Source organism: Corvus hawaiiensis, chromosome 7 (assembly GCF_020740725.1).
Source record: "Corvus hawaiiensis isolate bCorHaw1 chromosome 7, bCorHaw1.pri.cur, whole genome shotgun sequence".
Lineage (NCBI taxonomy): Eukaryota > Metazoa > Chordata > Aves > Passeriformes > Corvidae > Corvus > Corvus hawaiiensis.
In genome coordinates, this window is record NC_063219.1 from 21,401,796 (window position 1) to 21,416,061 (window position 14,266).

At 37.1% G+C, this 14,266-nt stretch overlaps 1 protein-coding gene across 4 annotated transcripts in view; it reads left to right on the forward strand.

The window, feature by feature from the left end:
• Positions 1-13,255, forward strand: part of STK39 (serine/threonine kinase 39) — an 88,695-nt gene extending 75,440 nt beyond the window's left edge. For all 4 annotated transcript variants that reach the window (XM_048309205.1, XM_048309204.1, XM_048309206.1 and 1 more), the window contains 2 exons: positions 7,652-7,716; positions 11,753-13,255. In XM_048309205.1, the coding sequence (XP_048165162.1) occupies positions 7,652-7,716; positions 11,753-11,827 (140 nt within the window). In that variant the 3' untranslated portion in view covers positions 11,828-13,255. The remainder of the gene's footprint in view (positions 1-7,651; positions 7,717-11,752) is intronic.
• Positions 13,256-14,266: the final 1,011 nt, after the last annotated feature.

The following is a 14,266-nucleotide window of genomic DNA, read 5'->3' on the forward strand; positions in this document are numbered from 1 at the left end:
CTTTCTAGTTAAGAAGAAAACAAAAAAAACCCAGTTGTGAATTTGAACCAGGAATTGCAAAAGCAGCAATATATGTAATGTTCCTGTTTTCAGTAGTAATTTACTTGCTGTTCTTTATTTCCTTGGCATTCACTTCTCTGCCAGTGGTTAGTATGTCAAAATAAGGATTTATTGAGGTTCTTCAAACTAGATGTATTTTATTTCAGAACCTAACTCCATCACATCAGGGAGTCTTTTCTAAATATATTCTCCTTGTTTCAAGTTTCAGATACAAGGTATTGAAGTAGCCTGGCTGCTATTTCATCTTCTTAATAGTTTTGTCAGAACATTATCTATAATTCATAGCTGAACTTGGGACAGGAGGACTTGTGAAGATCTGATAGGGAGAGGAGATTACAAAGTAATAATATGCATAGCAGAATATGACCTGCCTTATTTCTGCATAGACCTATATCTATGTATTTCAGATCTAATCCAGTGTGATGAAGATACTTGTTAGAGCTGTCTTCAGTATCTTGATGATTATCAAACTGTTGTCAAAACCTGTGTCTGAAGACCAGCACTTGATTTCTACATTCAGTTACAGGGAAATGATTTTTTCATTTTTGCAAATGAAATACTAATTCTTTTGTATAGAGAATGCAAGAGCACAATTTACTGTAATATTTCAGGCTTGTTAAATAGCCCTACTAGCAGTGTTGGGCAGCAGGTCTAAATTTTTATTTTAAATGTTCATTTGAGAATAGACTGAGGTTTAGAATGCTCAGGATCATCAAAATGAAGGGGAAATGATGAAATATGTATGTACTCATCCCTCACCTTCCTAAATAATCTACTCCATTAGGCACATGAAGAATCAAGGTCTGAAATAGATAAGTATTTAATTATCTAAATATATTCTATTTATCCTTTTATAATGGATAAGTAGAATATCCTTTTACTTTGTTTACTTATCCTTTTAGTTTGTTTTAAACATGCAGTGGTTTGCCTAAGCATTTTTCACATCCTCTGGGGGAAGAAAAAATCAATTTGAAATATCAACCACTTTTTTTTTTCATAAGTTTCTGGGAAAAGGTACAATTTTCCAGCAGTATTAATATTTTAATTTATCAATAAAACCAATTATAACAGTTTTGGTCTTTTCCTTTTTTTTTCCCCCCTCTTCTCACAGATTGTAGAATGTAAAATGTTACCTTGGGATCAGCTATCCATACTAAGTAATTGAGAATTCAGGAGCTTAATAATGTGGTTTTGGAATTGAAATAGGTAGATTTCCAGCACTAACTTATTTCACCTTCTATTTGGATACAGTACTTCTGTCTCATAAAATACACTGCTTCTGTTGGGTGCAAATTTTTCCATCAGTTACCAGAGAAAAATTACAACTTGTGTATTACTTTATCAGTCCTCAGTTTTCCAGTTTTTGCCTGTGACCCTTGGATATCAATACTCCATATTAATGGGTCTTAATATGAAGATGTTTGACATCTGCTATTATTTTGTCAAGGTGTTGGGGTCTTTTTTTTTTTCCAGTTTGAGCAAGGGTAAGTATTTAAAGTCTTTATTTGTGGGTAGAAGTCGATCAGGAATATATGACTCTGATATCTCTGCCATGCTTTTGAATAACCTAGGGTAATTGGTTAGTTATTAAAGCTTTGGTCCCAACCAAGTCTCTCTTTTTTTTTTTTTTTTTCCTTTTGGAACAAGATAGCCTGGTGCCAAATGCTGGTTAATGTCCTTAATGTCTAAAATGACATGAATGAGCCTAAACCTAGGTTGTCTGTATAGAATAAGGAATTAATACAGTATTGGGGCTCAGAACTCATGAACCACACAGCTCAAGTGGTGTTAATAATTACTTTAAACTGTGGAAGGCGCGGGTTGAAATTGTTCTCTAGAATCCCTGTTCACTAGGATGCTGTAGGAGACCATTTTAAGTCTCTCAGTGTTCCTTTCAATGTAGAACTGCTTTGGTCTTCTGTCATCCTGTACCTGCCCTCTTTAATCTGTGTTTTCTGATTGTGAGGCTGCAAATTGAGCTGTTGGAAATTATCATAGTATCAAATGTTTAAATGGAGATAATATCCACTGTCTTTTATCTATATCTACTGATTCAGCACCACACTTTGAGAAATCAGACAAATTTGTGAGCCCTAATCTTCCTTTGATAAATTTCTAATGACAGCCTCTTCATGAATAATACATTCCTAAATGTTTTTAATGCTTCTGCCGTATCAGTGTCCAATAGCTTCCTCAGAAGAGAAGCCGGGTTTGCTGTTGATCTTTCTGTTTTCTTTTATTTCTTACTTATCAGAATCATGTCTGGGTCCTTGTAGTTCTCTAGCAATAAACACTTGCTGGTTAGCTGCCACAGATCTTCAAATGCTTTAATATTTCTCTTGCTGTTGTTCTCAAACAACATAAACAGAAGGGATTTTTTTACTAGCATCCTGAATGGTTGAACTAATGGAATCACATTACACTTAAGTGACCTTTTTGATCTCTCTTTGAAGAGCCATTTAATCTTTCAGGCAGACAGTTTGTGAGCTATTAGATAATAACAAGACAGACAGAGATCTGGAGGAATTGTTACCAAAAGCTCTAAACACTGATTGTTTTCATTGTTTGCATAATATACTATAATCCAGTACTAGCTAGGTTTTAAAACTTAGTTTTGACTTGGTTCTGAACTTGCAAATGCATGAAAACCACTATGTAGTATGAAATATAAATGAATGCATAGATTGCAGTGAACCTCTTGCAATATGTGAAATGGCCTCAAGAGCATGCATAATAAATTCAGCCTTTTGGAGGAAAACCTTACCAGTAGCTGAATTTTCAGGAGTGATAATTCCACTGAAAAGTATATCCTGCTACTCAGGCACCCCGCTTCCTAAGACCCATACAGGAGAATACAGCATTAATCCTCAAACCAGAAGACTCCCAAGGCAGTTAATTATGGTGAGCTCTGTGTATCAGATGAAAATGGTAAAATAACTGCCTCCTGTTGGGGAAGAGGTAATATTTGAAACAATCAGCAGGAAAGCCAATAAATCTGTGGAGGTTTGAGCTTGTCTCTAACAGCCATACTGTTGATGAAGTAGGGAGCAGTTGAAGGTAGCTATTTTTTATAGACTGAGTTTTGGACTACATAAAAAATATTTCACTTTTAACTTATTAAAAATATTTTTCATTTTCTCAGAGGTTATAATTTTTCTCCTTTTTTTGGTGACAGTAATTTTGTGCCTGAATAATGCTTCCCTTTCCTCATATCTGAATTTCAGGATTACAATATGCAATAGCTTTGCAAACTACTGAACCTAAGCATGAATTCATGAGCTATTTCTGAGGTTGCCCATCCATTCTTTGCAAAATGGAAAAGCAGATGAATCATTTTTCTTTTGAGAGCACCCCAGAAATATCGTCTCAAGCTTTAGATTCTGCTTGTGTCTGTGTTTATGCCAGATGGCTCTGGCTTAGTTGGCTGGGTGGGCATTGTACTGGAAATAGTTTAACTGTATTTCATATAGCTTTATTTACTGTCTCATTAATTTTAACTTTTCCAGAAGTTCTCCTTCTTCAGAAGCCATTAGGGTTAAGTTTCATGCTGTGTTAAGAATTTTAAGTAACCAGAGAGAGAGCTTTGTCACATCACAGGAGCAGAACAGCTATTAGAGACTGCCTGAAGTATGGTTACTCTCTTACATTTGTAAGACCTTAAAGGTGGCCTTTTTTTGTTCTGTTACCTTATATCGATAAGTCATTTAAAAACTGTAATTTATGTGGTTGGCCAAAATTGTCATATAGCAAAGAGTAACTTCTGTTATATACATGCCAAAGCCTCTAGTTATGTGGAGTTTTTTTATTTATTCCATCTGTAATTCACAGCCTGTGTTGCGTATATTTATATGCTGGGTTTGACCTTTTATCCTATTGCATGTTCTGCAAGTGCAGGCACTTATTTGTCAGAATGGCACAACCATTTTTCAGTGAGCAAAACCTGCAAAAGAACCTGGAATGATTTGTGGTGTGTAGGTTGATTATATGTCCTTCAGAAGCCTTCTGAAGAAAGCGAACAGCACCTCATTTATTGTTGTAAACAACAAAAAGCCCCTTGTGCTAATGCTACCTGCTGCTAACGTTTGAAGAGAGCTTTTGCTTCAAGGCATGATTTGAAGTATATTTACCTGAGGTTACTGCTGGCAAAGATTTTTCCATCACCGCTTAATTTTTTCTTGTTCATGTTTCTTCTTCTGACTTTTATAGGTGCATGGCCATAACATATTGAGAAACATTCTGCAAAATAAAGTTGAGTATAGTATATACAGGTCTTGTAGAAACAGTGAATTCCCAACAGGATTTTAATTATCAATTAGTGCTTCTTGCGGGCGAGCTAATCTATGAATTTCACAAGTACAACATCCAAGACATGACTTCAGAGTACTTCAAAGAAAAATGGCTTTGTCAATAGGAACTGCAGTATACTTAACTTAGAGATAAGGTGTAAAGTAGACCTAGAGACATATATTTTACAATGCTCTTCACGTTTCCAAATAATTTAAGTATCTGTGGAGAAAACAATTCCTGCCTGTCTAGAAAGTCCTAGTGTGAAACTCCTTTTCACTTTAGGGAGAGTGTTACTGTATTAAATTGACTTTGTTCACTGACTTGCAATACAAGAATTGTTGGGACTGCAGGGTGGGGAAAGGTGGTGAGAATGGGATGGTTATTTTCCTCTCTATTGTTTGCAGATGTAATTGGGTTCACCTGCATCTAGAAACTTTAGTCTCATTTGTCTTATTTAAGCCAAATTAGAACTTTGCACATGAACTGTACTAGGAGGGTTAGTGAGTCTTGGCCTAATAAATAATTTTCCCGAATGAAAAGAGCCTAAATCCAGTAGCTGGAGGAGATTTTAATCAATAAAGCCTAATAGTTCCACTTAATTGGGTTTTTTTACTTGCCTGAAGTGACCACTAATTCTGAATTAGGGTTGTATTAAAAGACAAGTGAGTAAATAAAACTGTGTCCCCTGTAGCCTTTTACTGTACACTGTTCTTGGCTTTCTTGAGGAATGATAACCATCCAAAATACCACTAATTTCTATTATACTGTTTAGGTAACAACAACAACAACAAAGCATTAAATATTTACATATATTGGAAGTTTAATTTTGCTATTTTTACTTGGAAATTTTTAATCTCTTCACTGGTAAAGAATCAATCAGCCTGAAGGGTCAGAGCTTTTCAAGACTTCAGTACGACTTGTGACATCCCTGATGCCACTTACCCACTGTATGCTAGTTCATTAAAACACTTGCTGATCATGGGCTGCTGTTTGCAAATGCAGTAATAATACCTTTGCCAGTAGCTGCCTTAGGGCGGCTGGAGGGTTTTGCTCTCGGGGGGAATAGCCCAGCAGCACACTGACTTGCCTTAGTTGTTCCACAGCTGTTCAGCATTAAATTAAAAAGGCTGCCCCTCCTGAAGATACACATGCACTTGAAGCTCGTATTTTTGTAACATTTTATTTAGGTGAAGTTAGAAATCTTGGGATTTAGGACCCAATGCCTATCTGGTTTTGTAGCACTGTCCTCATTTCAGTGAAGTCAGCTAACACTAGCTAGAGAATTTGTTCTTTTTTTTTTTTTTTTTAAGATACCTTTTACAGAGATTTGGATAAGCCAGAGCTGAGCTGCTCTTGAGTGCATGATTGTATTTACAGATTTTTAAGACATAAAAAATTGAAGCTATTCTGTCCTGGCTTCAGGAGCTATGAGGCTGAATGTTCCTTTTTGCCTACATATGAGGTTCTAAGTGTTAATTGTAATGAAAAGCATTATTTTTAGCATAATTATTTGCATGTATTTTATCAGGTAGGAGGTACTGTAATAAAATTGACTTAAAAGATTGTGGAAGTGAATTGTGTGATTAAAATAAAAACCGTTTGTAATGGCTAGAATGAAGATTATGAAGCTTAAAAATGGAAAGAATTTCTATTATAGTGCCTGTAGTTGAGTTCATTTAACTGTGAAGGTTAATTTTTTTCTTTATAAAAAGTGTTCTCTACAAAATGTACCTTATGTTTGCTTTTAAGTCCCATCTTCAGTTTCAAACACCCTTTCATCTCTGGTTAAGTTTATTACAAGTGTATAAAACATCCTTGATGCTATTTTAGTTGTATAAAGAAAATGAGACCCACAGAAAATTGATTTGCATTTAACAGTGGTAGATTAGCCTAATTGTTTACTTCTCTAAATTCCCTTGCTAGATACTGTACTTCCCCTGTGAGGTGAATTTCTGTTATTACACAGTGGATCGTGCATGATCAGGCACAGTGGGAGTGAAAATGTTGTCATCAGAATGTTAGAAGATGGAGGAAGCAGAAACCTAAGTTTGTAGCAGTAGGACATTGAACATGCAAATGTTTGGTGTGTATCTTCCACCATATGAACTATGTGGAGAGAGTTATTTATGGGCAGCATCTACTTTCTTGCTGCTCTGCTTTATGGTACTCACCTATTCAGTGTACTAAGAAATGTCTGCTACTTAATACCTGTTCGTTTCCTTTTTATAATCTTGTTTAAACAGCTCTGCCAGGTGTGAAATATTTGTCTCATGCTCATATCCTGTTGATGACATCTTGTGCTCATACATCAGTCTTGAACAAAGGCCCTTTATGATTTGGTCTGAGTTAGTTCAGGATCTATGACTGTGCAAAGCTGGGGAGCCAGTTCCGTAAACATACAAAGCTGAAAGCAGCCATACTTTTTTTTTTTGGTCAAGATTAATGGTAGCAATATTGTTAGAACAGACCAATTAAAAATGTAACTTAGGTGTTTTGATAGAAAAAGTGTTTATTAATTTCCTGCATTCTCCTCCTCTGTTTTCAAAGAGTAAATTGTTTCCTTCCTGCTATTTCTGTTACAGCATAGAGCTTCCTTTTCTGGATGCTCAGGCTCTGTTCATTCAGTTTTTTCATCAAGTGTTTATTGCTGTTACTTCAGAAATCTTGATCATGTTTGCTAAGAGAGTAGTTTGAAGATCATCTCTTTTTTTATCACACTCATAATTATGTTTTAACTCTTTTTTTTTTTTTCCTGCTAGTGCGCTGTAACATTTCACCAAGAGTCTGTGTCAGTGTTGATGCCAGCCCAAAAACGGGACAGAAACACATGCATAAAGCCAGTTAGAGGGGACAGTGAGCTCAGCCTCCTGCTAGAAACTTGTGCAGATCGTGACCCTGGCTATAGCAGAAACGTGATATAAATCATGCCAGCCATCACCTTATCCTTGGCTGTGTGATTCTCCCATCTTCCTTGCACTTGCATTTGTGTGATTGTTAACTGCTTATGGAATAGACTCAACTGAAAATTAGTAGGGTTTTTTTCTGTCATTTGGTTTTCAGGCAGATTTTCCCCCTGAATCAGTTCACATAGTCACAAAATATCGGTGACTGCGAAAGAAAGGAAGCAGGATTTATGGCAGCCCAACTTCCCTCTGAAACAGCAGCTAGAGAGTGATTAAATGATTCAAGTGGTAATTTACAGACATGTATGTATGTAGAATTAAGTGGAAGATTCAAGAAAAGGCTTGATGTCAAGTTGAATGCAATTTTTTGGAAATCATATTTTTGTGTCTTTCTTTTACAGTTGCTGCTAACTTACAGAAGATAGTAGATGATCCAAAGGCCTTGAAAACATTGACTTTTAAGTTGGTAGGTAAAAGCATCAATGGAAGAAACAAATAAATTATCACAATATTCACATAGAGTCTGGGTTCTATGTCATTTACAGCTATTTTGTTGAATAAATGTGTTGACAGGTAAGGTGATGGAAACTGCTGTGTATTAGACAAAAAGATTAAACTCTGTTTTGAAAGGACAGCTCCATAACTGCATGGGGAAGGAGGTTCAGTCACATGAGTTCTGAGGCAGTCTGAGGTTTAGGTGAGAAACTGCAGCAAGAAAGCCCCTGGGAAGAATAGCAGAAACAAGTAAAGCAGAGAAAACTGTAATTGCTAGGTTAACACTCCTTCACCCCCACCCCCTTAGCTCTACCCTGGCTGAAGTGTCCTCTGTTAATGGACATATTGTTCCAATCCCATTTTTTACAACCCCTGCCACCATTTTTCTTGCATGCGGGTCACCTTCTCCACTGCTTGCTTCTCCTTAGTTCTTCTTTTCAACCTTCTTTCAGTTGACCATCCCCACCTGCGAGCTGATCTTTCTCCCACTGTATTTCATTACTGTTTCTCCCTCCCCACCTCTTTCTATCTTCTGTATGTATGTCATCAGACCCTGGCTTTGGGCTTGGGACTCTTTACTGTGCTGCATTTTGTGCCCTGGACCATGGGTCCTGAATTTTCATCAACTTTGATTGTAGCATGATAGATTTAATTTAATATTAATAAATTTACATTGCAAAAACTTGAGTCAGAATTGATGTGCTGTTTGTTTTTATTTCTTGCTAAAATGAAGCTGAAAAATTTATATACCTGAAGCTATTGAATTATTAGGTATGCAAATAGCAATTAGTTTTCAGCACCTTTTGCTGAGAGTGACTCAGTCACACATGAGAGACTAGACTGAATGTCTGTTAGATAAGTGGGTCTCTAGAATCACAGCTTTGTTTATAAAAGCAGCTGCTTCAGATGGGCTGTAGAGAGCCATTTTTAGACCTAGTTGATAATGATGTGTTAATTCAGGACTGTTCTTCCCATGTCATTCTTTATACAGATGTGATGAGTTTTAGCTGACTCATTTGAACTCATTTTTCCCCTACAGTCCAGTAGAATCCCCAGAACTTCCACATTCCTTGTGAGAAGTGGTTGGGGTAGGAAAATAAAGACATGTAACTCAAATTCTTTTGTTTCTCTGGCCTTTGTTATAAATATAGCTTAAAGGCTGATGCTTTTCTTATTGCAGCTGATCTGTGCTCTTGCTGCCTTAACATCTGACTTGGCTTTATTGTGTAGTAAATGGCATCTGACCAAGAGCATTTAGATAACAGATACTCCAGAGGCTCTGCAGAAGTCTGGGTTTCTCGATCCCTCACTTAAAATAGAGGCTTGTGATTCCACAATGTAATATCCCATAGTATCTGGGTTGTATATGTTGAAAACAAATCCACTTGAAAATTTAGGTTGGGATATTTTTTTCTGTTTTTTGGTGATTCAGTTGGATTTATTGCTGGGGTCCAGTCAATGTAACGTAGTATTTCAGATTCCAGTGAGTGAATGCTGCTATCATCCTGCTCCTTACCATAATCAGAACTAGCAGACAATCCAAAATCAATGTCCCTGCTGTAGGTAAGTTCCACTGGATAGGTAGCAATTCTGGAATTTAATTTTTAACCTTAGTTTCTTCCTGATACTTTTGACCTAGGTTTCCTGCACTAGTTCTTATTTTATGGGGAAAGACCGTAACAAGAAGTATCCTAATTTATTTTTATCCTTGGATTAATTTGATATATGTTCTGCTTCTGCCTATTTCTGTATTGTGTAGTGAAGTTGCTGAATGAATTGTTGCCTATGAGAACTCTCTTATATCTTGGTATGCAATACTGGGTCTTGTTACCTCTTAGCAAGATCTCATTGAATCTGAGAGCGCTTGTATATGAGTTGATTAAAACACATTTTATTGGTAAATATTTAATGATGATTAAAGGTCTAAATGTAGCTAATCCTATATCTATTCAGAAAATTCAATTGAAAAGTATTCCTTAGTCTAGGATTAGTTGCTAGTATTTCTGGACATGGAGTCTGGTTAGTATCTCACTGCTTAAAGGCTGCTATTGCTGGTATTTTGCTGCTATATAATATTTCTATTCACACAGCAAGAACGTTCATATTTGGGGGCGAAAAGGAACAGTTTATATCTTAACTATTTTTGTATTTAATTATTATTGAAATAATAAACAAAATTTTTAAGGTCAGATGCCTGGATGGCAGGGGTTGGATTCCCCCTCTTGCATATTTTTTAAAGAGTGTGTCTTTGATCTTACAAAGAGGTCATTCTGCAGAAACATATATAGTGTTAAATATCCCCTAGTTGTCTTGGCTAACACAGAATGAAAACTTCCTGTAGGAGCCAGCTGTCCACACTTTGGGAAGGAGGCTGCTTTAATATACAAATACTCTTGGTAACACTCAAGGAAACACAAAATTATTGCACAGCATAATGTGCATTTTGTGTAAGGACTGCTTATCAAAAAGGGTGGGAAAAAACCCATTAATGAGAGAGAGTGTTCAGTCTGTACTGAATACTTTTATGTTGCAGTTTGTTTATAGTATTTGTATTTATGCTAAGCACAAAATCTAAGTTAATAGATTCCAGGTGCATTAAATAGATAAAATATAATACTGATAAGGAAGGCATTTAAAAATCTATATGCATCTAGATATGTTACTTAGCATGGTTTTGAAGAGATTGATAGCTAGCTAGAGTGTAGAACAGTGTTAGTAGTATTAGCACTTTTTAGCATTAAAGTTTAAGCGCAAAATTCAAACTGCATTTATTTGGTAAATTCCCAATCCAAGAACCATTCAGATATCTGAATAGTTACCAAGAGTGATGATTTCAGACCTTTAACTTGCTACTTCTGTGGAATAAGAGCTGTGAAATACTATCTGGAGAGAGATCTTCTGTTGTCTGTGTCTGCTCAGAGTAAATTTGAAGGACTAGCCTAATGTAATAATTCTACAGGTGTCAACATAGTTTATTTCTTGTCATGAAAATTCAATGGATTATGTCACTTGGTGCACCTTGTATGCACAGTCTGAAAGCTCTTTACCTTATAGTGCACGTTCATGAACCAGTTCTGTTAAAGGGTTCAGCTGCTATTAATGCAAAAAAGGATCAAAAGATTTTTCTAGGGTGAACCAATTGTTCTGTTGGGGATATTTTGTGATACGCAAAAGAATCTGAAGGCATCTGTCATAAGTAAGTAAGTGTTACACACTTCTAATCCAATTGTATTAATATTTTGTCTTATCTAACATGCAGATAAAAATGTATAAATACCTTTATTTAAAAGGTAGTCACTTTGTCCTACAGATGCCAATTTTGTGTTTAAAAATCAAAACATAAAAATATTTTGCCTCCAGCATATTTTTTCTAAAACAGACCTAAAGTAATAGTTTAGTCCTGAGCAAAGTGGTTTTATATTCTTACTGTTACATATGAAAAATTAACTGATCACTTGTGCCAGTTTGTATTGTGATAGGCTTTACTGAAGAATCTAAACTGTACGTTACTAGATTGCACTGTCAGGAGGGAGCTGTCCTTTTGCAAATATTAGTATTTACTCTTCATAGACTGCTTCAATTTCTTGTTTAAAAATTCAGCTGGTTGGTATTCCAAACTAACTTGCTGGCTGGACTCATGAGACATTTTCTCTGTACAGCACAGTGGTAAAAAGTGGATTCTGTACATGTATATTAGTTGTTCTTCATGAGTGAAAACCATTTACTCCCATGAAAAAGGAAATTTGGCTCCAGTCTGGAAAGTTTGGCTTAAAGAATTTGGGTATTTCAGTGTCCATTTTCCAGTATTCTTTTCTGTAATTTTTAATATTGACTACAAGAGTTTGCTAAAATTAAGGATGCAACTGGTTGACACTGACAGAGGCTACATGAAGCAGTCTGAAGCTTTCCTTCAACCAAGCTGTTTGCTGACTGGGCGAGATGGGGAAACTTTATATCCTGGTGCTTTGTAGCGTGATAATACTAAACATTTCTGTTTGTACTTGCAGGCCTCTGGCTGTGATGGCACTGAGATTCCCGATGAAGTGAAACTGATTGGTTTTGCTCAGTTAAGTGTCAGCTGATGTCTGTCCCTTGACCCCAAGCTGAATTGTGAGATTGCGAAAACGCCAGCTTATATGCAAAGGAAAATTAATGCACCACACACTGAGTTCTGCTTCATTATCTAGCAATTCACAAAGTCAGAACAAGCAAAGCCCACAGCTACACCGCTGCTGTTAACTTTCAAAATGCTCCTAAATGTCTCTTAGCAGCTGATTTGGATTCCCCGTAAGTGAAAAGCCTGTGGAAATGCACTCAGGTGGCTGTATTTATTGGTTATAAAAGGAATTTTCTATCAAGCTTACTTCTTTCATAGACTTTGAGTGATACTATTTTACCTGTACTTGTGGTTGATAATACTGCCTCTGTTCTGTTACATTTAGAAATTAACATACATATAAAAGTTTATAATTATTAGCCAAACTTGAATTCTAGTTTTAAAAATGACTGTGAATTTTATTTTTCATATATTTATGCATTACACATACTAGTAATAAGAAAATTATTTGACTTGATTATGTGCTATTTGCAGTTAAGCTCCCACTATTTTAAAAAGTTTCAGATATGTCTTTGAAGTATTTGGTAACTTCTAGGGGTTTCTTGAAATTATTTGATTTGGCATTAGCAAGCTTTTGTTGGTTGTGTGTAAAAAAAAAAAACAACAGTCCACAAACTGATTGTCAAGGGAGTGGGAGGTGCCTTGCAGATATTAATGTTTTAAGAATGTGCCTGAGGCTGCTTATATAAATAATCTCCATTTTCTAGAAGTACCATACATATGGTACAATATATAAAAATATATCTAGTTACCTGGGCAAGGAGGGGATATACAGTAGCAAAGGTGTTAAGAGTATTTTGACTATGCTTTATTGGGGAGTCTATGAGCTAGAGCTACTGTGAACTGTTGTTGTTAAGGTAGAAAGCCTACTGTGTCCATCTCTGATCTGACTTACCCTTAATGATAGAAACTGGTTTCATACAGGTGAATAAAAACTTGAAGAATGGAACTAAAGCTTTATTTGAAGTTCTGCAAAATACCAAGGTGGAGTGAAAATAATAGGGCTTTGTGCAATGATCAAGTAAAAGTCTGTTACAAAGAAAACACTTTGACCCAAGTAGTCCTGTGCTTAACCTGTGACATAGATGTTACGGAGCTAGGGAACTTTAGAAAGACTTTCACATGTGGAGATGTGTTTCTCAGAGGTTACAATTTAAACTACTTCCTAGTTAATCCTAGATAAGTGGCAGCTCTTTAATGTACTGAAAATGGCAAATATATATTATTAAGAGAAGTTATTTATAATGCCTTGTCATAATCATTGAGGTGTTCTAGAACTATTTGCATACAACTCAATGTAATCCCATCCTATCCTACTGTTTACATGATGATTACTCCAAGATGACTGCAAAGGTTAAAAAAATAAAACTAAAATAAAGATGTATTGCACAAACTGATTTGTATTTTCAATTTCCATGCTCTGAGTGGATTACAGTGTTGTTATTACAAAAGGTTGGTGCCCTTACTTAGTTTGGGAGCAGCAGCTGGGAAGGAGGAGAGGAAATGCTGCTTACTCCCTCGGGGCAGAGGGTTGCTTTGGCTCCTTGCTCTCTAGGGCTTTGCAGAAGCCATTTTTAAGGCTCCCAAGGTGTTACTTCAAGAAATCAATGGTTTTCCCGCGGCCGGCCCTGTGCGCTGCTGGTTTGTGTGGGCAGAGAGCGGGAGGGCCCGGGGTGGGGTCCGCGGCCCAGCTGAGACGCCTTGGGGCTGGTCAGGCCTCTTGGGGCGATTGGTGGCCGCAGAGCTCTTGGTGGGTGAGCCTTGGTACTGGGCTGGGTTTTGGCAGCCGTGCGGCTGGCGAACAACAGCGGTAAGTGAACTTTTCCCCAGGGGCCTGGGCACCGTGTCTCCGGGCACCGTGCTGGCCGTGGCCGGGGGTGCCGGGCGGCGGGCAGGGGCTGGCCCCGGCGGGGGTTCGGCCTCTGGGCAGCCTCGGCTGTGCAGGCTCGGGACGGGCTGCAAGCTGGCAATTGGTCATTCACCTTCGTGTGGGAGTGTGAGGAAATAAAAAAGGTACCTTAAACGTGCACCTCCCAGTGACCCAGGTGATAACCTGCAGTGCTGCGATGGAGTGGCTGCTGAGCAGGACCGGGAGGAGTTAAATTCTGAGCCTTGCTATTGGATTATTTTTTATATGTTTTAATGTACATTTCTGTAAGTATTGCACCGTTATTTACTAATCCACCTGCAAAATAGTTAGCTGGGGCAATACTTTTTCTGGCAAAGAAGTGAATGAAAAGGGAAGCTTTTTGTTTTCACTGATCTAGAAAAAGAAGTGGAATATATATAGAACATATATTTGGATGAAAATCACGTTGGACTCGCTATACATCTCCCCAGAAGCTGGGGAAAAAGTGTTGGGGTATGAGTAGCAACTGTCAAGAGTGCTCATCTGCTGTGCTGG